The sequence below is a fragment of the Nothoprocta perdicaria genome, unplaced genomic scaffold (genome assembly GCF_003342845.1).
Source record: "Nothoprocta perdicaria isolate Ctin4 unplaced genomic scaffold, notPer1 scaffold_29, whole genome shotgun sequence".
Lineage (NCBI taxonomy): Eukaryota > Metazoa > Chordata > Aves > Tinamiformes > Tinamidae > Nothoprocta > Nothoprocta perdicaria.
Window position 1 is genome coordinate 5,323,546 of NW_020455521.1, and position 23,300 is coordinate 5,346,845.

At 35.7% G+C, this 23,300-nt stretch overlaps 1 protein-coding gene across 1 annotated transcript in view; it reads left to right on the forward strand.

Moving 5' to 3' along the window:
- LRBA (LPS responsive beige-like anchor protein) overlaps window positions 1-23,300 on the forward strand; it is a 342,587-nt gene that overhangs the window by 110,090 nt on the left and 209,197 nt on the right. Inside the window, exons 35-36 of the mRNA XM_026041635.1 lie at window positions 4,585-4,693; window positions 22,870-23,036. Coding sequence (XP_025897420.1) covers window positions 4,585-4,693; window positions 22,870-23,036 — 276 coding nt within the window. The remainder of the gene's footprint in view (window positions 1-4,584; window positions 4,694-22,869; window positions 23,037-23,300) is intronic.

The window sequence follows — 23,300 nt, forward strand, 5'->3', positions numbered from 1 at the left end:
CATTCTCCTGTTTGCTTCTTGTGTGAAGCTTGAGATTTGCATTTCTGTATTCTCATTGCTTTCTTTTCCTGCATGATAAAAATCCAGATATCTAATCTGTTTGATTGAGATTCCATTTTCATTGTTCAGCGCTTCATTCCTGACCTGACATAGTATGCAAGTCTTTATTTAACATCCAGCATGGGATGAGGCCCATTGCTTATTTTTACTAGACTACTCGTCTCTTCAAAGTGTATCACACGAAGTATTTCAGTCGAGCAAAAAAGTGCTTAAGCAAGTAAAGAATAATCTGTTTGAGATCTTGAATCTGGTGTGCAATGAAGGCAGACAGGTTGGCCTGGTGTGCCATAGTCCCTGCTCTTTACATCCAGTTGCTGTGGTCAAAACACTGTCTATTTTCACTCCAAATAATCCTCTTCTAAGGATTACAAAAAAGTTAATTCATTAACTTTTCTGAAACAAAGCCAAAACCAAGGTGGATTTCTCAGGGAAGAGGTGTAGGTCACCACTTTGAGCAGCATTTTGTAATTAACAACACTGACAAATTTAGATGTTAACAGATATGTGAGACTATTAACATGAGAAGGCAGACATTGTCCTTGGTATATACAAATATACAGAGATTATGAAACTCAAGCAAGAAGAATATTAAGCTGAAGTTTCTATTTCATTTTGGCTGTTCATACTCAAAGAAGGTGAGGACCTCAGTGTATTTTAGAGGTCAAAAGTTGTCTTTTTTTTCTCCAACCACTAGATCCTAGGTTTTTTTTTTCCTGTGGAAAAAAGTCTGCAAATGTACATCTAAAAAATACTTTTTATCCAAAGAGAAAAGACAACTTTTGACCAAAAAAAAAAAAAAAAAAAAAAAAAAAAAAAAAAAAAAGGAAACAGAGACATTAATTTATTTTGTATCATGTTTCATGGAGGGAAGTATGACATAAACTTTCTTCCAATCATTAGCAAAGTATGAGAGGAATCATCTTTCTGAAAGTTATTTTGTTGCTTAAAGTGAAGTTACACTTTTGTGGAGAAACTAACTTTAGGGAAAATGTGCATCATCAGTTTTGTGTAGAAGACCTGAGCAGATTCCAGAAAGAACGATTATGGTTCTTTAAATCCATAAAGTGTACTTACTGTCTTAATGAGGAGAATTACTTTTTTCTAAATTTCTCATTTCTGCTTTAGAAGAAAGCATTTCCCTCTTGTAAGTTTTTGTGGTCTAGTTAGTGCAGTTTATAGCYGTTCTCATATGCACAAAAGCATGTTTTGTGTAGTCTGGAGTACAATTTAATACTTTTGGAAGAATAASATTTTTGTGTTTGCAAACAGTTGTTGTGCAAGCAGCGGGCTACACTGCATAAAATTTTGTATTCAGTGATGTTTTTTGTTGTTTCAAATGAAAAAGAAATAGCTGCCAAGGTTCTCAAAACTGGTGTCCAAAAGTAGGTGATTACAAATTCATTTAGGAATCTAATCAGAAACATGTTAATTTGTAGAGATACTGAGAGCTTATATTTGCCTTTATCTTTTAAATAACAACTGGGGACACCTCTGTTAGATCATAACACCATTACATATATGTGTGTGTATATATATATGGTTAAGTTTGGTATGACTGTTAAAGCATAAGGCTGAGTATTTTTTTTACTCAGAATGTAAATGGATACTCTTTTCCAAGAGAAAATTCAAATGAAACTTAGATAATGCTAAAGCTTGAATTGTTACTGAAATAATATATGCATTGCTAGAAGAAAATGAAATTAAGTAAATGTTGAATTTGAAGTAGAAGTTGAATTTTGCAATTTGCAATGAGAAAAGTAATTGTATGACACTTAATGCCTAGTAATATGAAACTTCTATGATTTTATATGAAAACAGAATGAAGTTACTGATACATGCTCATGATAACTCAGACTTTTCCTTAATTCTTAGTCTTAAGGATTTCTGGCTGCCAAAATGACAGCAAGTAAATAACTGCAAAGCCATGCTTTTAAGAAAACATTATTCATTGTAGAAGACTTTATATATGTGTATCCATGTATATATAAACTTCAATTATTTCACTTACATTTCTCAGTGTATGGGAGAGTCATAAATCTTGTCAATTCTTTAATTGCAAGCTCTTCTTACTCAGGGCTTTTTGACTAGTAACTTAAGGAAATGAGAAGTGTGTAATTATTATTCATCTGTCTTCAGTTCTTTTGAATATATTAGCCAATTCCAATGATATTTGCAAGTGAGACAGAAATATCAAGAACAGTTAAGTTCACACAACTGGGAGAGAAAATAAACTCAAATTACTTGATCTTTCTGGGAAAAGCAAGCAAATTTAGAATTGGATTTTTGCAAGTCAGCTGTGTACTTTGTATATGTTCATTTTTATCTAGCTGTGCTGATCTAGTAGTGGATATCATAGGGAAAATGAGAAAGTGTGGGGGACAACTGATCTGCAGGAAAACAACCTGCTCCTGATACTCAGAAGCTTTCTGCTTTTTTATTGGGTAGACTTCTAATCTGTTTTGAGACTGTTGTTTCTCAGGGAATAGAGTTCTTTGCTTGCAACAATTCCATAATCTCTGCAAATGCACATGAACTGCCAATGCACGGTCAATCATATGCTGGATAATTTACTGGTTACAGTTAGTAGATAAAAAGGAATATCTATGTAATAAATTGGTAAAACAATTATTCACTATGTGTCCTGCTTTTTTTGAATGTAGCATAGATGGCCATTTTAGAGGGTGACTGGTATTTTCCCTAGACTGATCAGGCTAGCAAGAGGAATTGGTATTGACAAACCCGACACAAATAGGACGTTGTTCAATAGTCGATGTAAATTGTTAAATATATCAGTTTTCTGGCCCTCATATTTTTCAGAAAGCCCTTAGCTTAATAAAAAATTTATTTAAATGTCTGCATTTGATTCTTAATTTCAAGTTCATAACTTGGTTCTGCCATTTTTTTTGGTTCATGAGTAGGGATTTATGTTTTGCTGAACACTGTACCTTATTAGTGACACTTTTTTCTATTTTTTTCTCACACAGCATTTAAGCAATGTCTTTTTTTTCTGGTTTTTAAGTTTTGAAAAGGTATAAAATCAAATCATTGCAGCAATGTGGGTTCTGCATGTCTGTGGAAGTAAAAAGTTGTCACTTGTGTATGCAGAGAAATTATCCAAATTATAGATTTGTTGATCAGTAGCAAATTCCACACCCAAAGGAGCTATTTAAAAATAGGAGTGAGAAAAATGAAAATATAGGCCTAACACATTGACTTCCATATGATCCTCCCAAAAAAAGAGAAAGAAGTCGTTCTTCAAAAAATGAACTGTTCGTGTTTCTTTTTTTTACAAGACTTTTCCAACATGGAGGCAGTGACTTCAACCAATTGGTGTGGTTCATGACCACATGGTCTCATTAGCTGTTATGTTTCAGCTTCCCTAGCCTTGTAATGCAAGAAGCAAGGAGCAAAGGCCTCTCCCATCCTCAGGTGTTTTCCTGACTCTGGTTTATTTATTTATTTATTTATTTATTTATACTTAAGTAGGATTGTAGGTCATGGAGATAGACACAGATGGAGCCTTAGTTTAGATATGTGATAAGTTCTGGTCCATAGACTTGGTGGTACATGTTGTGTACCATTTTTTTCTAATAATTCTAATAATTTCTAATAATTCTAATGAATTATAGTCACCCAGTTTTGTAAATGAAGAGTCTCAGTAGACTCAATGAACTTGTTGAAGTGTATTTTGGTTTATATATGCAAGGCAAGCAAGTAATTTTGTGTTCTGCTGATCTTCTCTATGTTAACAACTGGAAGCCTTACAAAAAATACATTTTAGTGTAATAGTATGTATTTTGAAAAACTAACTAGTAGAGAATATGAGTTTATCTGCTGTAACTCTGTGTCATCTTTGGAAATGTATACCTCTTAAAACCTTCTAAAACAGAGCAGCTCTTGCATAGCTAATTTTAACTTTATGAATCTTAGTGTAACTAATTAGAAAGGAATAGGTATGAATGTTTTTAGTAGCAATATATGAACTCCCAGAATGATTGGGTTATAATTCAATCTGTTAGCTTTGCTGCCATTCATAAACTGCTCAAACCATGTGCTCTTTAAGGTTTATGAAGGCTTCAGAAATCTGCTCAGAAGCTGGAACAATGTATGTCTTCATTTTGTTTGTAAGACTAAGGATGTTTTGTAGTCCTGAAGATAGTAGTTAAATATATATTTAATGTAGAATACTAATTTTTATTACTGTTCTTCAATGAAAATGAGTTTTTCATTTATCAATTATTAYTATTAACTATTATCAATTGCATTAGGACATGCATTGTGTATATTGATACGCATAAATTGCTTAGTTTTCTTCAACCTATGTTCTGTATGTGTGACTTTCTTGCACATCTGTATTTCAAGTAAATCAAATGAGTAAAGTACATTTTGTTCAGTAAGTAATATTGTTCATGAACAAAACAGTCAGTATTATGGAACAGAGTTAAAAATATTTGTATATGTATCACAAGTATTATAAATCATAATAAGTATTATAAGGAAGCTCTTAAAATTTTCTCTCTGTAGGTTACTGAGTCAAACTATGAAGGACCATTTAGTAAGAGTGGCTAATGAAGCAGAGTTTATCCTGAGCAGACAGCGAGCAGAGGACATTCACCGGCATGCTGAATTTGAGGTGAGAAGTCTCTAAAACAAAAGCACTAGACTTAAAGTTTTAGGATTCTAAGGCTTGAATTAGGTTTTAATTATGGAATTTAAATCCTGGAAGATGCTTAGCAGTGTGTTTTGACTATTCACTATTGCAGCTAGCTTTGATGCAAGAACAGGCTGTGTGGGGTAGCTCAGAACTTGTCAGAATCTGCAAACAGTAGTTTGAGGAGGGGGGAAATTGTGCTGTACTGGTGCTCTTCCTTTCCTGGAAGCAGATATCACTGTATGGATTTAGGCTGCTTAGCACCAGAGGCAAGATGCAAGTCTGAAGGGGAGAAAAAAAAATGGAAAAAAAAATAATGCTGAAGATGAATTATAACAGCCTTGAAAAACAAGAAACTATTTTTCTCTATTTGTATGATTTGTTTGTATTTCACTTAATCTCTCTCTGAAATCTCCAATTTTGGATCTCAGCTACTTCATGTAGCTCCATTCTATGTGCATTAATTATTACTATGTTTAAATAAAAACAAACTTAAATATCACTAAATTCACTAATATTCTGCTTAAAAAGTACTTAGTCTTTCTTCTGACATGTGATACTACTTGTGGTTTTGTTTTTAGAAAGAAGCATTAAGAGATTGAAGGCACATTTGTGTTTAACGGATTTCTAAACTGTTTTTCTCTTAAATCTTAACTTGAAAAAATACTCCCCAAAGATGAAAGCATATTTGTCTTAGACAGTGCTTATGTTCTAAAGGTCATCTATGTTGGCCCCAGGATTCAAGCTGTGCGTTGTTTAATAACATATCTGCACTTCATCTAGAGCTACTTACCCCCTCGTGCAAACAGAGATRTTGTGTAAGGTACCTACAGTACCATTTTGCAGTGGTGAAATAGCAGGCATGTTTCATTTGTTACATCAAGGCTTTGGCGACAGTCCTGTGGAGATGAAAAGTGCATCTTTTTACTTCATTGCCCGATAACGGTTGGAGTGGGACATGCTTGACATCTTTAGCACTGGATTTATGCAGAAGCTCCATGCGTGACGCGGGGCTATTGATTAGATGAGCAGCTCGCTGTTCTTCTTCAGATRTAAACCATACGTGAAGGTGTGCACGTGTGTGGGGTGAATCTGTGTGAAGTGCAGGGCTGTCGTGTAAATTTGGAGTATCAATGAATGAATACAGCTTTTTAGTTGCAACTTCACTATTATCCTCATCTTTCCTTTTCCAAACTGTGCACCATTATCTCTCTAGTTATATCTATATCTATATTTTGATTTTATTCTTTCAATTTTATTCTTTCAATATATCTAGTTATATTATATGACAAATATGTCATCAGAGGGAGCTGGGCCAAATATACCAATTTTGCAATGTTCTTGAGCATCAAGCAAACCTGGTGGAACAATATTGCAGTCATTTCTACTAGGGAAGGGGCAGTGAAGCTGATGATTTTGCACTAGATGGGGAAATATGATCACTCCAACATAAGTCACTTATAACGTCAATATTTTCCTGGTGTTCCTGTAATTTATATGTACAAGACATTTTTGCAAATTTCACCCCAAGTTGCATGACAGAGCTGAAAATCCAGCAGAACAGTCACTTTATGCTGGAATTCTAACAACTGGGTGGTAGTTTCATGCTACCACCCAGGCTGCTTTCTGCAAATGACCTTGAAAAATCTGRCGATTTGCACCGTGTCTCAGAGTGATTATTTGTGCAGACTGCTGCAGAGTTGGGCCTATGAGAATAATTGGATTTGGTGCAAGGAGGGGGAGGGAATTTTCTGCTCTAATTGACTTTATTTTGTAATTTATGACAAGAGCACCAATTGCCTTGGATAGATGTCCCTTATATAAATCTCTTTGTGTATTTGCGTGTGAATATACATATTTATAGAATTCAAATATGTAAACCTGCAGGTGTTGTAGGCCTGAAGTGTTCAAGCATTATCAAGTCTCATCTTTCTAGTATAGTTTTATTCGACATTGGATGGTGCTACAAGATTTTTGACTCAAATCAATGATGCTCCATCTGTGACTGTGCAAAGTATTTCAGATGAATATTCCTCCAGCAATTCATGTTTTTAGCCTTAAGATCCAAATGAAGAATCAGGAAAATGGGGAAAAAAACATTCATAAAGCTGCACATCATGTAGGTGTAGAGGAGCAATGAGCAGCGCAACACAAATGATTTTATTAAAAAAAAAAAAAATCCAAAATGTTTGGGGAAGGATTGTGCACTGTGGGATTGAGAAGGATTGAGGAATATGGGCCACATTGGTCCAGTATTGTATCTGTAAAATGTGATTGCTGCCAACATTTAGAAACCAATCTGCCTCCTGGGTGCCCCTTTTTTCTTTTTCTTTTTTTTTTTTTTTTTTTTTTTTGTTAAGACTCTGTGGCTTTGACAGTCTATTAAGTTCCATTTTTGATTTTATTCTTTCAATTTCTCATCATCCGTAGAAATATAAAGTGTTGGTATTCTTATTGCTTGTTTCTGTTGATTAGCTGAGAATTTCACATGACTTTGCCTTTACATTTGTTATAAATCATGCTAGGCAGCTAACTTCTCTGCATGATTTCTCTTCAATAATTAAATCTAGCATTTCCAGCTGCTGTAAAATTTGTTGCCCTTTTCTGTTCAGTTATGTTTCTTCATGCGGAAAACTTTGACTTCCTCACAGTTTTAATTCTTGCTCAGTATCAATTTATAGGCCATAGTTTAGCTGTAATAAACTGAATGTTTTGCTTTATGGCTCATGCTGAAAAACTAATCTTAATGTTAATCTAAGTACTGCCTTGACAGAGGTAAGATGCAAGGCTAGGCAAGCATTCCTCTGATGCCTTGGATGTAGCTTCTTGGCAGAAAACAAAATCCAGTGGTTCTGTTAATTCATAATCCTGTGTATKCTGCAGCTTTTCTGCTTTTGGTGTCCTAAGCATGAGATGCTAGAAGGCATTATTTTAAATCAGTGGAAGTAGTGTTAGAGAACAGCAAATCAATTGTGACAGAATATTCCAATTCCATAAGTCAAAGGGAATCACTGCGAGCTCTCAAAAAAATATGAGAAGGTATTTGGTGACTTTGTAATTTCTTTAGATGATCTATATGTGGTCTATATGATCTATAGTTCTATATGTGGCAATCACAGGGGGGGAGCAAGAGAGAGGTTTTATACTTGACTGGGTCCCTATTCTTTGTCTAAATCCCTTACCAGCCCCTGTCTCCTTGTTTTTAAACATAAAAGCTTTGTTGAAGAACAAATACGCTCATGACCCTTGCGACATTCTTTACACAAAATTGTATTCATGCTTAATGGCAATGGCCTTATTTACCTGAGCAGAAAATTTTGGAATGATTTAAATTAAGTTGGTCTTCTCTGCCAGTGTGGGTTATCAGCAAAGCATCTGAAGTGAGTGTATGAAGATAACAGATGGTRCAAATTGTAGGCTGCCTGTAGTGAGCTTGACAAAGTTATAGTTCTTTCCATTGCCACTTTATCCTTTTACAATCTTTTACAAATTGTAAGTGCCCTTACACAAAAATATGCTTTTACACATTTCATTATGAGTAGATTTAACTCTTACCTCAAATTTCTCTCTCTAAATAAATGGTGCTCTTGGCATTGGGTAGGTTAGGCATTGTAGCACCATCTGTCGGTAGAAGGAGGAAAAAATTAGATGGGTTTCTAAACATTGTTCAGGATCCTATGCAATCTGTAAACTCTTCGTTAGGGTGCTCAGCATGGAATTTTTTTTCCTTTGGAAAGAAAGAATGGATATTTATGTGTTTCCTCTTTCTCTGTGCTTTAATGTAGGAAAGGAATGGAAGGAGAAGGAATCAGAACCTGCTCTGAATGGTTTAACATCTCTCTTTATACTCCACTTGAATTTTAAGTCAAAAGGCATTATAGCAATAATTTCTGAAGCTGTTTGAAATAGAAATTTTGTTTTATAACTACCCTCTCCTTTCAACCTATTTGACAAAACTGGAAGTGATATYGTCTTCATTACAGTTGCTGATTTGGGTGATTATGAGATAGATTATGTAAAGAGACATTACCAAAATGTCAAAAATAGTTTTACTCTTTGAGAGCCCTTCTGCTGTTATTTCCCCAATACTTAAATGAATATCTAATTATTAGGATATTGTAGAGCTCAGGACTCTGAAACAGGAAAAAAAAAATGGCAGTAAGCTTGAATTATTTTAACTTTGTTTAGAGTATCAAAATCCTAAGTAATTTGGATCATTAACAGAATCCACTTGGAAAAACCATATCTCTTATTCTTCTACATTAACAACTTTCTTCATCTGTTTATCTCTTATTCTTCTACATTAACAACTTTCTTCATCTGTTTCACAAATAGTACACTGATTAAACGATGTAAATTGTTTAATAAAGATGTAAGAGCATGTGTACTGGATTAGACCAAATAGTCTGATATCCTGTTTCTAGAGTTGAATAGTTCATGCTTAGGGATTGATGCAAGAATAGTGCAATAATATAGAGAACCTTCCTTAGTTCTTGTGAGTAGCAGGGATGATGTTTTAGACAAAGCTTAGCATTTTTATCTCCCATGCTGACTCTTCATAGTTTGACTTTTCCATTCTTTGCTCTTTTTTAAGCAGAGCTAGCTGCTAATTTGCCCTTAACTTCAGACTTAGGACTTCAGGAGTCCCTTTGCCATGCTTCCTCCTCCTGGTGCGGAGGCAGGTTGAACAAGGACACAGGAGCTAATGACTGAGCTGCTTTCATCCCTGATGTCCTCCAGCTCACTTGAGTGACTTCTCTCTGGTGCTGGTAGCTGGTCACTTACCAACTGTCTTCCCAAACTTCTCTACCAGTACTTCTCTGCAGCGATCCTGTCTTCCAAGAGCTTCTTTTATCCTTTGATCATCTATTAGCTGTACAGATACCTTAGCAGGTTTCTTCTCCTGGTGTGCTTAAAAAATAATTATTGCCTTTTATGTCTTTATGCAAGTGTTCTTCAAACTATTTTGGCCTGTTTCATTTTGTTTTTAAACATAACATGCCAGGATTGACACATTTTTCTATATTCCTTGTTTTAACAGACTTTCTTCTAAAAAAAAAAAAAAAAAAAAAAAAAAATTCCAACAGCCTTACTTTCTCTGCAGTTTAACCATTCCTTGATTTCTTGGCCTTTTTAACGTCTTTTGATGGATGGTTTACATTTGCTTTGAACCTCTAATATAGTATCTCTTTATACAGTTTTTGTGTTGTTTATAAACACACTTTACATGTTTGGCAGCATCTTTTTATGCTCATGATATGAAAGCTAAACTAGCTAAAGAATTTCTTGCCTCAAATTAGATGTTCCCATCAGAAACCTTGTTGTTCTCACCTATTCATGCAAAATAAATCAGTAGTGTTTATGTTGTTTATTTTTCTCATACAGACTTCTGTAGTAACTCATGCAAGGCAATGATTCTAAAACACTCTGACTAAAGCAATGGGCTCTGCACATAGACTGTAGAATTCTGGTGTTAACAAAGCAAACATTGTGTGTGATTGGAGATATTTTCTAAAATTATTATCCAAATTTTTAAGGATGATGTGAGGAGTTTAACAGTAAACTTTGCAGAAAATATGGCGTGATAGTGTACAGCTCTTTATGATAGATGCATTTCGGCTCAACATGAAAGATGTAATATTTAAACAATTATTACAGTACTGCTGGCAGGGTCATACCAAAAAAAATCTTTTTTTTGTGTGGTGGGAAGCCTAGGAAAGACAAAGTTCGTGTCTTTCTGGAGCGTTGTTTTTAGTGACCTAAGGAACATTGCTGTCAGTGCTGAAAGAGAACCACATCTAAACTTGCAAAAAAGAATTTGCATGACTTTAATATTGAAATTTTAGATTGGCATTGCTTGAAAGGAAAGCAGACAACAAGAGAAAAAAAAGAGAGAATGGATAATAATTCTAGTACGTGAAATAGCTAGTAAAAACGTAATACTTAAATATCTGATATACTTAAATATCTATATATGAGCCACAGTGATTATGCTGTTTTTGAGYGATAGATTGTTACCTATCTGTTTATCATAGCGTATTCATAGTGCTGGACAGATAGCTTAGCGCATAACCGAAAGCTCTGGAGGGTGCTCAGTTAGATTTTTCAGATCTTAATAAGCCTTTCTTTCCCCACGTAATAACCTCCAAGAGGTGAAGAGAAAACCCCATAGAGCTCTTAGTGCACTTTTAAGATTAATCAAAATAAATGCAGAGAATCTTTTTCTCTCCACCATGTGAAAACAAATGCTATCAGGAGTATGTCAAGTGAAAAAATAGATATGCATCAATATCACACTATTACTAGTGACTTAAGGGGCGGTTTGGAAAGATCAGACTGGCTGTATGTGTTCCTGGCACTGTATTTCCGCAGATGAGATAGATCTCTTATCGTCTCCAACAGATTTTAGTTTAAATCAAGAACACTAGGAGGAGGTAACAGGGAATCGTCTAGGACCAGGAAGAGAGAAGGTTAAAAACAGCACAGCTCCAAGCATTAAAACATCAGTGTTGCTGCTCTCAAGATGAAAGTATTGATCTTAAATGGGGAGAGTCTTGTCACAAAGATGAAATGAGCTCTGTGATTCTTTATAATCCTTTCTACCCCTGTTCTTTCAGTAAGAAGACAAAGTGTCTGCTACTTGCTGTGTAAGTTCTAGTATATATGAACTTCTTTATTTCTATAGAACTTCAGTCCTTTTCTGTTTGTTTTATTAATATACCTAGACTTTGCTTTGTAGAACTTTAAAAAGACAAAGGAATGTCTGGGACATTGAACTCAACCCTATACTACAGCAACATTTGCCTTTCAGACACTTACCCGGCTTCCTTTTAAAGTATTCCAAAATATATATTCAAAAATATTTTTGTGCTCACTACTGCTGCAGCTAGTAGACTGAAATTATGTTTTCTGCTTATTTGTAAACTTCTAGTAATTTGTTAGCTGTATTCAGAGAATATTTGTCATTGTGTTTACTGTCTCTTGGCTTCAGTAGTCTTTTTCAGTATTTTTTCTTCTTGTTTTTATTTTTTTCATCTATTACTTATCACATCTCCTTACTTCATTTTCTTAGGCTAAGTGAGTTGTATTCTTTATTATTTTAAGGTGAGGTCTCTAAATCCAGTAGCAGTTCTTTGTGTCTGTTCTTGAAGGTTTATTTACTACAGGAACATGAATGACCAAGATTACGCTTGACCTTGGCACTTGATTAATCCTTTGAGCCTAATACCCTATCTCAAACAAAGGAAACTTAGAGAGAAGAGTTTATAGAAATGGCAAGCATGTAGCAATACTTTTCAAGAATACACTCCTGGCTTTCAGCGGTTTCCAGTTCAGAGACTTCTGAGGCTTACTGTGCCAGAAGTGAAGGTTTTAGTACCCCTAGGGATTATTCCTCCCCTGCCCAATAAACCTCTGCATCCACATAGATGTCCTTTGTTACAATGCTCTATAGCAAAGAGTTTCACTGATGTCATTGCAAGTTATACTGTCATCTTAGTTTCGTTCTTGTGTTGCAGACCCTTCCCAATAGCGACTTAAGTTGAAGGGGAGATGCAGATGACAGACAATATCGATAAGCAAACCTTTGTTTTTTTCATTAAACCATTGCTATTAATACTATAAAGCTGTTGTAATTAATAACTGACTATTCACGCAACACACTTGCAGTTGGAGCACCAGTTGGGAGGCTGACTCCGACCCTGTACTTACAAGGCGAGGGTTGRTTACTGCTGGGCTTGTGTGGCCCGTTGCTGGAGCTGGCAGGTGCTAGGGATGGGGTACCGGTTCAGCACACGTGTGGGGAATTTTCTACTTCAGTTTTCTGGCTTCCAGAAGACTGCTAGACCGTAGAGTTTATCCACTCTTGGGAAGCTTTCGCAGTCTCCTTTCCTAGCACAGGGTTTCCCTTTGTCCTGCTGTTTCCATGTGACTCTTGACATCCAAACCTGTAGGCAGGTTTTYTGTCAGAAATATAGCAGACCTGATAAGAGATTTGGAAGGATTCATATTTAGTAATTTTTGGCATAGAGGGAATAACTGTGTAAAGCAGGATTTTTAAATTGGTGAGAGAAAAAGAAGAATTGAGGGAATAGCTAAATTCTATAAAATTAGGTGATATAAAGGGTCTTTAGTACATTTGTATGGGGGGTGCAAGACAAATTAAAAAAATGCACAATAATTTCTATATCGTTCTCTCTTCTCAGTGATTCCTAATACTTTGTTTTTTGCTGTTTGTGGTTGCTGTACTTACTGAGCTGATGTTTTCATAGGAATATCTAGCATAAAACTAATATCTCTTTCTAGCAAAAAGGAGGGAAAATTATGGTGAGCTCCATCTCCTTTACTTCTGCAAGTACTTGTTCTGCTTCTTGTAACTTTTCTAGGCTACCAAATATTTTTGTTTTCTTTAGTGATGATGGATAGTCATTGTACCTTCTTGAAACACTTTGAAATCAAAGTAGTTGGTTAGTGGAGAATTTATACCTACTGAGCTTGTAAAAGCTTTGATAAAGTAAAAATCATTCTTGTGTTCATATCTGTACTATTAGCAGCAGGATTTAATGTGAAAACATAAATATAAAAACCATTCTGAAAGTGTGTAAATTCAGCATGGAATACAGCATTTCTAGTTTTTGTTTTCCTCTTGGAGCTTGAAAGTGCACTGCCAATCTCTTTTTTCCCCCCTTTTCTTTCTTATTAAAAAAAAAAAAAGATGAATCAAACAATTTATAATAGCATGAGTTCCATATAAAATATTTTCAAACAGTCTTTATAATTCCAAAATTACTGGAAACATTTGTGTTTTTAGCTTCTTCCATCAAAGCCCAGGGGAAGTGAATTATTGAAAAGATAAAAATAAATTTGTTTGCTTTCTGTCAGAGTTCATATCCACAGCCAACCTTGATAGAAGACCAGAATGATTTAGACAAGTTTGCTTTGGAGATTCATAACATATGCTTGCTGGACAGAATTGAGTTATCTCTGCTCTGGAGAGTAAGTTATTGTAGCAGGAGCTGACAGAGATGAAGATAACTGAGGGAAATTCAATTACCTTTTAGTGTTTTCCTTCTAATAGGATTCTTAATGTGAAAAAGATCCTTAGATGATGCCCCTATGTTGCTTTGTGAGATCTGCTTTGATACCTGCATCCAGAATAAAGTGAACTCTTCTTTTCAGGCCTTCATTAAGGATGAAATATGCATCTGTTTGCTAAATGCAGTGTTAACTTTTGATCCAACATATCGTCATTTGTAGCCCAGATGTATTTGACAGCCTGTTAGCAGTGGCTTTAGGTAGTTGGTGAAATAGAATTTGGTTTTCTAAAGTATTGTTTTTGTGTGAGAAGCTTATTTAGAACAGAAATGATGAAAGCTGTCAAACTGTAAAGCGCTTATATTTTAGATCCCTTTCTGCATGTTTAGTTGCTTTTTATTACACTTTGGTTAAAGCATTTGAGCTGCAAATATGGCTAATGATAATCTGATTACAGACTCTTCAGCTAAAGTCATGCAACTTGACTGTAGCTGGCTTTCATATTGAAACCTCTGCAGTTTTGGTGMTGCCAGAGAAGACTTATGCTTGCCATTTTGTAGTATGTAACTATTTTTTGTTACATATAAAAATATTCATTTTTGACTGCTGATATTTGAGAAAAAAATATAAGCAATTTATGAATTCTGCACCTATGAGTCTGGGACTTATGAATACTGCAAGTGTATATTTGAAAACATGTGACATACATAGTTATACACATGCAGTATGCTTTCTTTTACTAACTCCCCATTAAAGTTATGCGTAACTATGTGTAGTTATGTGTATAACCTCTAAAACACTTTGACTTTAAAACTCTGACTGACATACTCCTTGGAAAATAAAGTCTGCTTTTTATCCCTAAGATTGCACCCTGATATTTCTACAAAAGAAAGGGAGAGCAATATGTGTTTCACATTAAGATACAGAGATATTTCAAAAAGCCCGTCAGTACTGTGTGTAGGAATATAAAATTAAGATTTTTTTTGTGCAGATTTCTTAGTTACATAGATCTCCTTTATTTTCCTTTTTGCAGTATTATTGGTGAGGAAATTATGCGTAGGATTGTGTCTGCCATAATAYTTTATCTTGGATTGGAATTTCTTATTCCACTTATTCTTTAATTGAGAGTGCTCTGTTCTAAATTTGAAAATGTAGTTCCTGTGCTGAAATAAGTATATCAATGAGCTGATGGTTGGAAAGAGAAAGTAATTGTTTAGATAAGGATTTTGCAATGGACTTGGAAGGATCTGTATTTTATAGTACTTGGGCCTTGAAATCCACCTGGGATCCAGTGGATAGGCAGTAGAAAACAGTAAAGCATTAGTGGATGGCATTCCTCTTATTCTTTTATAAAGGCAGCTTTTCGTTTCTCAAAACAGCTCCCAAACAGCTTTCCAGGTAGGGAAAGGAACATTGCAATAGCACAAAGTGAATTACCTCAGTTAGGAAGGGGCTTAACACTGCAGTAATCAGAATTTTTAATGGGAACCAAAAGATCCCTTCACATTGCAGATCAAGAAGACAGAAGTGGTAGTTAAACTTTTCATCTTAAACTTGCCTAGCTTTTAAATGGTAATCACTATAATCGACTGCTTCTCTGGGAGGTAGCACCTGTGGTAGTTACAGTTCTGGCTCCTGCATTATTGCCATCTTTTCATTTAGACCAAATGATCAAGAAAATAAAAAATTAAAGCAACTATTATGGAGTATTTTTAGTCCTTGTTCTATGTTATCTGGTAAAGGATCTACTTAAAGACTACTGTAGTTTGAAGAGAGTCCAATATCTTCMCATACTCTGACTAGTGATAATATTTTAAGTGAGGTCTTTTTATGGGTAATGAAAATCATGCTTACATTAGTTACAATGAGAAATTAAATTACTCCCACCCCAAAATTTGACAGCCATTTTTCAAGGATGGTAGATCTATTTATTCATAAAAAGTCAATTAAAAAACAAGCCTGTCCTTACCTATTTTGAGCTCTATTGAAATTCCAAAATTGCGTTTCATAGATGCATGAAAACCCATGACAAAGAAATAAAACTTTCACTGAAAAGAAATTCAAAAGATAGACCTTCTTAGAGGCAGAGGAAAAATATATAATGTTAAAGTAATATACTTTTCATAGTTTGATGTTGTAGRAATTCTGACAGGAGGCTTTAAGTTAAGGCAGAGGTTAATCTGAAGCCAGGATTGTGGCYGATTACATGGTTTCAAAGTAAATGACTAGGAATGATTTTAAAGAATCACTCGTATAAAAGGCTGTCTTTTATCTTCCTGCCCATTTGCTTCTGGATTTTTTAACATCTTTGTCGTGTTTGTCTCTTCTTAGTCAAAATATTCCACTTTTAAAATGCTTGATCTTAGAAAGAATCAACATCTCAAGAGTCACAGTTTCCCTTGAGATGAAGTAATGTGTAGTAAAAGTTAGAAAGYTGTGGATGAACAACATAGAGCATCTTATTTTTTAACAGACTCTCGAATAAAATCCCATATAGTCCTTCCCACCYTCCCCACCCCACATTCTTTGACAAACAATTGAAATCTCCACTGACAAAAGAAAAAAAGAAGGCCCTTAATATTTTTTCATAATAACTGATCAAATATTTTTGCAGATTTAGATGAAGATACAATGTCTTAGTGGCAAAAAACGGAGTTTTTTTCCGTGTATGGAAAATACTTGGCATTAGGTAAGGTCTCATCCAGAATRGAGCTGCAGTCCCACAAAGAAGGGTTATCAATGTCAAATGTAGCCCAGAAAATGAATGTTTTGAAAGTTCCTACTATCACAATGTAGAACAAAAGATAGTTGCTTCCTGTCTCTATGATAATTACTGTTGTGTATTCCTATGTATACTGTTATTGTGTGGAATTCTTTTCCTTTTTTATTTTATCTTTTTTTATTTTATTAAAGCCTAGCAAGTCCTAGGCTACTGTTCACGGCACAATACTTTGAGGTCACCTCTTTGATTCTGTCCCCAGAGCACAGAACCAATTTATATGTTTTACGTAAAGGCCTACTACAAATACCATCTTTTGCTTTTAGCTTCATAAGCAACTTAGATTCCAGGACTGAATCCAGCTCACTATCTGAAACTTATGAGAGATGCTTGTCATTTGCATGAAGCCTCTTGTGGCAAGATAGGAAACTATTGTGCCTAAAAGCCTTGTGAAAAATTACTCTTTATGTATCACCTCTAGGGCTCCTTGATTAAGAAGCTGTGTCGTTCAAAGATACAGGGTGTACATTATGTGTTCTCTGTCTTTAGAGATTTCACTTGAAGCCTTTCTGTGCCTTCTGATCTGCCTGTGGCCCTCAGTCTGTTTAAGCACCGCTGCTGTGCCAAGCCTTGGTGTGCTGTAGCTTGTCTCAGAGCTGTGCTCGCAGAAGGGTGTCTGGAAATTGCATCCTTGAGAAGAAATATCGGGCAGTGGAGCCAAAATTACTGGGTTACTTTGTTATCTACCTGCTTTACCAAAGGGCTTCCCTGTGCCTCCCTGCAGAAATGTGAGCTTCCCTGGAGATGTTTTGTGCGCTATTATCACATGAGGATGTTTCAGAGCTTCAGTGCATTGGAGAGAACTGGCTACATGTCAAATAGCACACTGTAGAAGAGCACRTTCCCTAGGTCTACACTCCCTAGTCTACACTACCCGCTTGAGAGTCTGTAACTAAATACTGAATTTCTGTTCTGGCAGCAGCAGGTTGCTTGCATACTTCAAACTGCTGGTGCAGGTAATCTAATACTGCTGTGCTTTAGTTGGATGATAGAAGTCTTTGTACTTGTCCCATTGTGAGACTTATATGTATGTCTTCGACAAAATTATAGCTTTCTCTTTTTTTAAACTTAAGTTGCATGGAAATCATATTAAAAGATGGCAAAACCAAGTATCTAACATTCATGAAATATCAGAGCTATGTAACCTTAGTTTAGCCCTCATTAAGCACATGTAGTCAACTCAGATCATGTAAACCTGCCTCTAATTTGCTGCACAGAGTGGATGTTGCCTATGAAATAGTTCTTTTAGTTGCAGAGGTGATTGATAGATCTGCTTCGTTTGTTGTGTTGAAAATCTACTTGATTGTGGTGGTGCTGAATGAATTGAATGTCGCAAAGTTAATGCCTTGTGCTGGGAAAAACTTAAACTCTTCGCAGTTCATCTTCACAGTTCTTTGCATACTGTCTAATCTGAGACCCTAGAGCCACCTATATAGAAGTGTGGAACTTTTCCTGTTTCTAGAGCCCAGTCAATTGTGCTTTATTTCCGGGGAAATGCAGAGTATTTGGAAAGCACAGGCCTGAAGGATCTTGGATTTAACCTGTGGTAGAGCTATTTTTGAGATCTCGGCCWGCTCTATGACAAGAGCAGTATGAAGAGACTGCAGATATAAAAGGGATTGGCAAAGGAGAGAGGCAGGTCTCTGCCTTAGTGCATGTTTTGAGAACTGAAACAAAGCACACTGAACAAAACTAAAAAGCTTCTTGGGTTAAAAGGAGCAGCTGTCTCAGTTATCTGTCACTTATTTTCTGTGACAGTGACTAGCTGGTTAGGGAGCTGGAATATTGCAAAAATGTAGGATATGCATAGTAAATCCCTCCCCTTCCAGTTTTGACACAGTAGTAAGTTCTCCCGCTTTGCTTGCATAAAGCTTCGTCTTGGACTGGGATGCAAAAGTGCTGCTGGAGCACAAATAATGGCAATGAGGTGAGAATTTAGAAGCCAAGAAAACAAAATGAATTGATACTGAAGAAATTTAATTCTGTTTAACTCTACTATATATTTATTCTGTCAGTTTTGTGGTTTATTTAGCTGGTCTATTAAATTGGACTCACTTAAAAGATGTCATCTCTGTTAGAAGTGTGTCTTTGCCTAGTGTTCAGTTAGGTTTACTAGCMTTTAATATTGTGAGGTGTAAAGGTAAAAAACAAAGGCGTGTGCTCAGCCCAGATTAAAAACAGATGTCTCTTGGGATGCTGGTTTTTCACTCTAATCACTAACCCAAATTAACTGACTGTGGTGGCTTTGTGCTGGTTATAGTGGTAGTTTTACCAGTCTGTGAGTCTGTGCTCAATGCAATCCAAGTAAACTGTGTGGGCCGATTCTTTTTTTTTTTTTTTTTTTTTTTTTTTTTAATTCCTGCCGTTTTATATATATATATTTTTCTTTCTGGAAATATCTGGTTAATAAAATGTTCCTTTTTCTTTTTCAAAACACACCCAACCCGTATCACAAACAGTTGATTTAGATGCAGATTTTTTTTTTTAATCTTCAAATCAACTGAAAGGCTGGATAAATGGATAATTGTGGCTTGGGAAACTATAGGTTGCAGAAATGAGAATCCATTGCATTGTGTTCAGTCCATTAAAACAAGAAGAAATAGAAGAGATACTTTGATAAGTGTTCTGCTGGTGTTAACCTTGATGGCTATTATCGGGGGGATGATGCTATATCTATTTCATTGGCTTAAGCTTTTTTCATGCTGAGAGAAATCAATACCTTGAGTCGTTGGATGACAGAGGCATCACTTCAGAATTGACGGTGGCTGTCAGATGTTGTCATTGGTTGACTTTTGTTCGCTGTTGAGGTTTTAAGCTTTCATTTTTCTAAGTCTTATTCAGAGTCTTTGTAAGATTTCCCTGGGTAGCATTTTTTAGTCCAGACTTTAAACCCCAGGTCAGAGGTCAAGTGCAAAGATCTGTGAGAGTGGAGGATGGAGGAGCTCCTTCATTTGCTCAACTATCCTTATTGGGAATTTGCATTAACAGCATGACAGTGCGTTGTCTTATGGATGACTTCTCTTGCAAAATGACACCCTCTGAGACAGGTTGTTCACAGAGCTTGTGGCTTTTAGTCGTGTAAGAYAAAGAAACTGGTGCACCTCAAAGCGATTAGTGATCTCTAGGCTGAGGTTATAAAAATAAAAGGAGTTGTAATGCTGCTTTCAAAAGGATCTGCACTGTTGAACAATTTGTAGGAAGCACTATACTGTAATTCTGGAAATAGTAAGGATGCGCATCTAGGTGTTACTTTTACTTTCAGCTTGATTTGGCATTTTTATACATATTGAAAATSGAAGTCTTGAAAACACCAAGTTAATCCTCATCTTTGGTGGAACAGACATAGTGAAATAAGCAGGATATACAAATTCACCTTGTCAGTATTCTGCACTGGTGTTTCTGGAATATTTCCTGCTTTCAAAACATATTGTATTTCCATGTTTATAAGTTGCCTTTTGCATGACCTTGTACCCCTTTGTAATCACTGCTCCTCAAAGGTAAATCTTGAGATAGTCTACATCTTCAAATAGCCTGCAGTAGTCCATACCRGGAAGGAGAAGCAAGAAAGATTTCTCTTCTGCTCCACAATAATGGCAAAGAGGAKGTTTCTGTTCCAAGGTGGCTGAAGGGGGAGAGGATCCTGGTCTTCTCTCCGTTCCGTGCTGGTGATGGAGGATCCAGCTTGAAAAACTTCCCCTTGGTAGAACTTGAACAGTCACACAACTACACGCTTCTGTTGTTTTTATATAGATAACCTGTGGAGTGCATGTATGCAGATAGGTTTTTCTTCTTTCAACATTTTGCATTTCATTGTGAGTGTGACTGAAATGCTCCCACAGTCGTTCTGTGTGGTTATTTTTCATTATACACTTTCCCAAAGAGCTAGCAGAAGTTGTTTAAGCCAAAGCACTACTGGAAGGAGTGGTTTCCAATTTGACTGCATGCAACTGAATGTGTATCAGGGCTTGACAAAGCTGTGGCTACTTTCTCCTCCTGTTTGTGAAATATGTACAGTGATGACTGTGCAACAGTGGAGAGCCTCTCGTGGGGCAGTGTTACAATTTATGGGGTTGATGCATGTGAGAGACTCAATTTTGGTGGAGAATTGCAAATTTCTATTTATATTAAATAATTTTGTTGAAAACTGAAGTCTCATTCACTTCAGGTTTGTAACATACTGGTTTTGTTTTCATGGAAGTTCTCAGGACAATGAAATACTATTGCTTCCTTCCCTTTAATGTCAGACCTACATTGAAAATCTTTGTTGGTGTTTAATGAAGGATGCATTCAAAATTGCATCAAAAAGAGACTTTTTAAAAAAGAGGTACAAGTTCATTATATCTTTTACAAAACATTCTAGTTTGATTTCCGTTTTATCATGTTTTAAGGTCAAATGTGACTTTAATGTTCCATAAAGAGACAGAGATTGATAATGGGGAAAGAATACCCCTCTAATGTGATTTATATCTATGGATTTTATGTCAGATATGAAAAGTTGCTGTTCAAATTGTAAAGGAGGATCCATTAAAGAGCACTTTAAAACATTTTACTACTTAGCTTACCTTAGACACTTGTTTTTAGAATTCTGCCCTTTCAAGCAACTCAAAAATATCAGCTTATCAAACATTTACAAAGTACTGAAGAGAACTCAAAATCATTGTGGGTGCAAAATAGAGTAATGTATTGGAAGAGACAGCTGTATTTAAAAAGAGCTATAAAAACCTTGTTTAATGGTGGTTATGATTTAGGCATCTTATTTTTTTGTGAAGAGGGGTGGTAGAATGCCTCGTGTAAGAGTACAAAAGCCAATTTTTGATGGCTAGCTGACCTGCAAGTCAGCTGCTTTTTCTACACTCCTGGATGTCTGCTCATCAGGTGAGCATTGCTCCAAGGCATGGGAAATATCTAGGGGGGAAAAATTGCAAGGAAACTTGTAAAGATATTTGAATTTTTTAAATGGAAATGTTATTTATTTGTTGGTACACTGCTGCTACCTAATGCCTACAYAAAGATGCACAGACATTTTTTTCGTTTGTGTTTTTCTGCCCTTTCTTCCTTCATTCTTTCCTCGCTCCTCCCTTCTCTCTCTGAACTGTGTATATATGACTAATATTTTTAGCCTCTTGATTTTTATTTGCAACAATTTTCTAATATTTGTATCTGTATGTCTATTTTTTATATATATACACATATATACAGGGATGTGTGTGTGTGTATATATATATATATACAAACACACTAAAGTATTGTTACTGTTTTAAATACAAGAAGTGTTATGATATTGAACTGCAATCTAAGGATTTTTTTTCTTTGAAATGTACTGATGCCTGCATCAGCTGTTCCTCATGAAGAAAAGGCAATTTTTTTTTGTTGTTAGACAGACATTTGTGTTCATTCTCCTAACTAGATCATAGAGTAATCCAATCATTGACAAAGGCTGAAATGTTTTGTCTGGCATATGTGATCTGTGGAATTGCCAGATGAAAACTGAAATTAGAAACAGGGAGCACTGAAATGGGGAAAAGCTTTTATTGTTTCAACCAATATTTGAATTCATTCTGCATCTTCATGTATGTTGCTTTGGGGTGGGAGAATTCTAAATTCGATGTGCCTTTTTCAGTTCTTCAATAAAGGAAATATTTCCAGATCGACAAGGTACAGAAGGATAAGAAAATACTCTAAAAGTGAATCTTTCATAGTTTGGACTTTCAGTTCTTGCTTGCTAGGATTAGGTTTTGGGTGCCTTGGAAAATAATGCACGTTTATTCAACGAGCGTAGTGTGCAGCTGAGAAAGTTGCTGGCTTTGCTATGGTGCCCTGCTACCCTACTTGATGTAGGCCCTCTGGGGACCTACTGAGGCTTCATGTGTGCCTTGTCTTCTGCCTCTCTGGAGGTGTGAACATTTCCCGTTTAGTTTTTATAATTGTACATTAATGCAAATAACAGCAAATGGATGGCTACTCAGATCTAATATAGAGTCACGGGAGCATTCTTTCTTCTGCAACTCACTTCTGTGTTTATAGTGCCCTATGCTTAGTTTGCTGTAAATTAAAGGTGGATGYGCTGGCATATTTTGATATGCAATCAGCACACTAACCTCTTAGTGATGAGAAAACCAGGTACGGTGTGTGGTTAAAGACCTTGGGACAGGCTGTGATCGTCTACTTGGCTCTGTGCATGGATTTACGGTGGGCAGCTGTGTGATTTCTCAGTCCTCACACTTGTAAAATGGAGATATAATTCTTATTTCTCAAGGATTTTATTTAAATAGTTCTAATACTCTTTAAGTTCCTTTGGGTAGTATAATTAAAGTACATAGTAGTAAAGCCCTTATTTTCTTTCTAGTCACTGTGTGCCCAGTATTCAGCAGACAAACGAGAAGAAGAAAAAATGTGTGATCACTTGATAAGGGCAGCCAAGTATCGAGACCACGTGACTGCAACTCAACTAATCCAGAAAATTATCAACATTTTGACAGACAAGCATGGAGCCTGGGGAAGCTCTGCACCAAGGTAAGGGGACTTGGGGGTGTTTCTTTTTACTTTTGCAAATTGGGTGATTCTGTGATTTATTTAAGTGCACTTATTTAAAGAAAAATTTAAATAAAACTGACTAATGTTCTTRGAATTATCTTTCCTTGTTGTGCATTGTGTGGTTCAAGACTTAACCAACATTTAAAACCTTATTTGTTTTCTTTTCTTCCTACATAGTAAGTTAAAACTTTCCACCAATGTCTTTCCACCAATGTAAGTGAGAAGTTTTATATGAAGGACTTA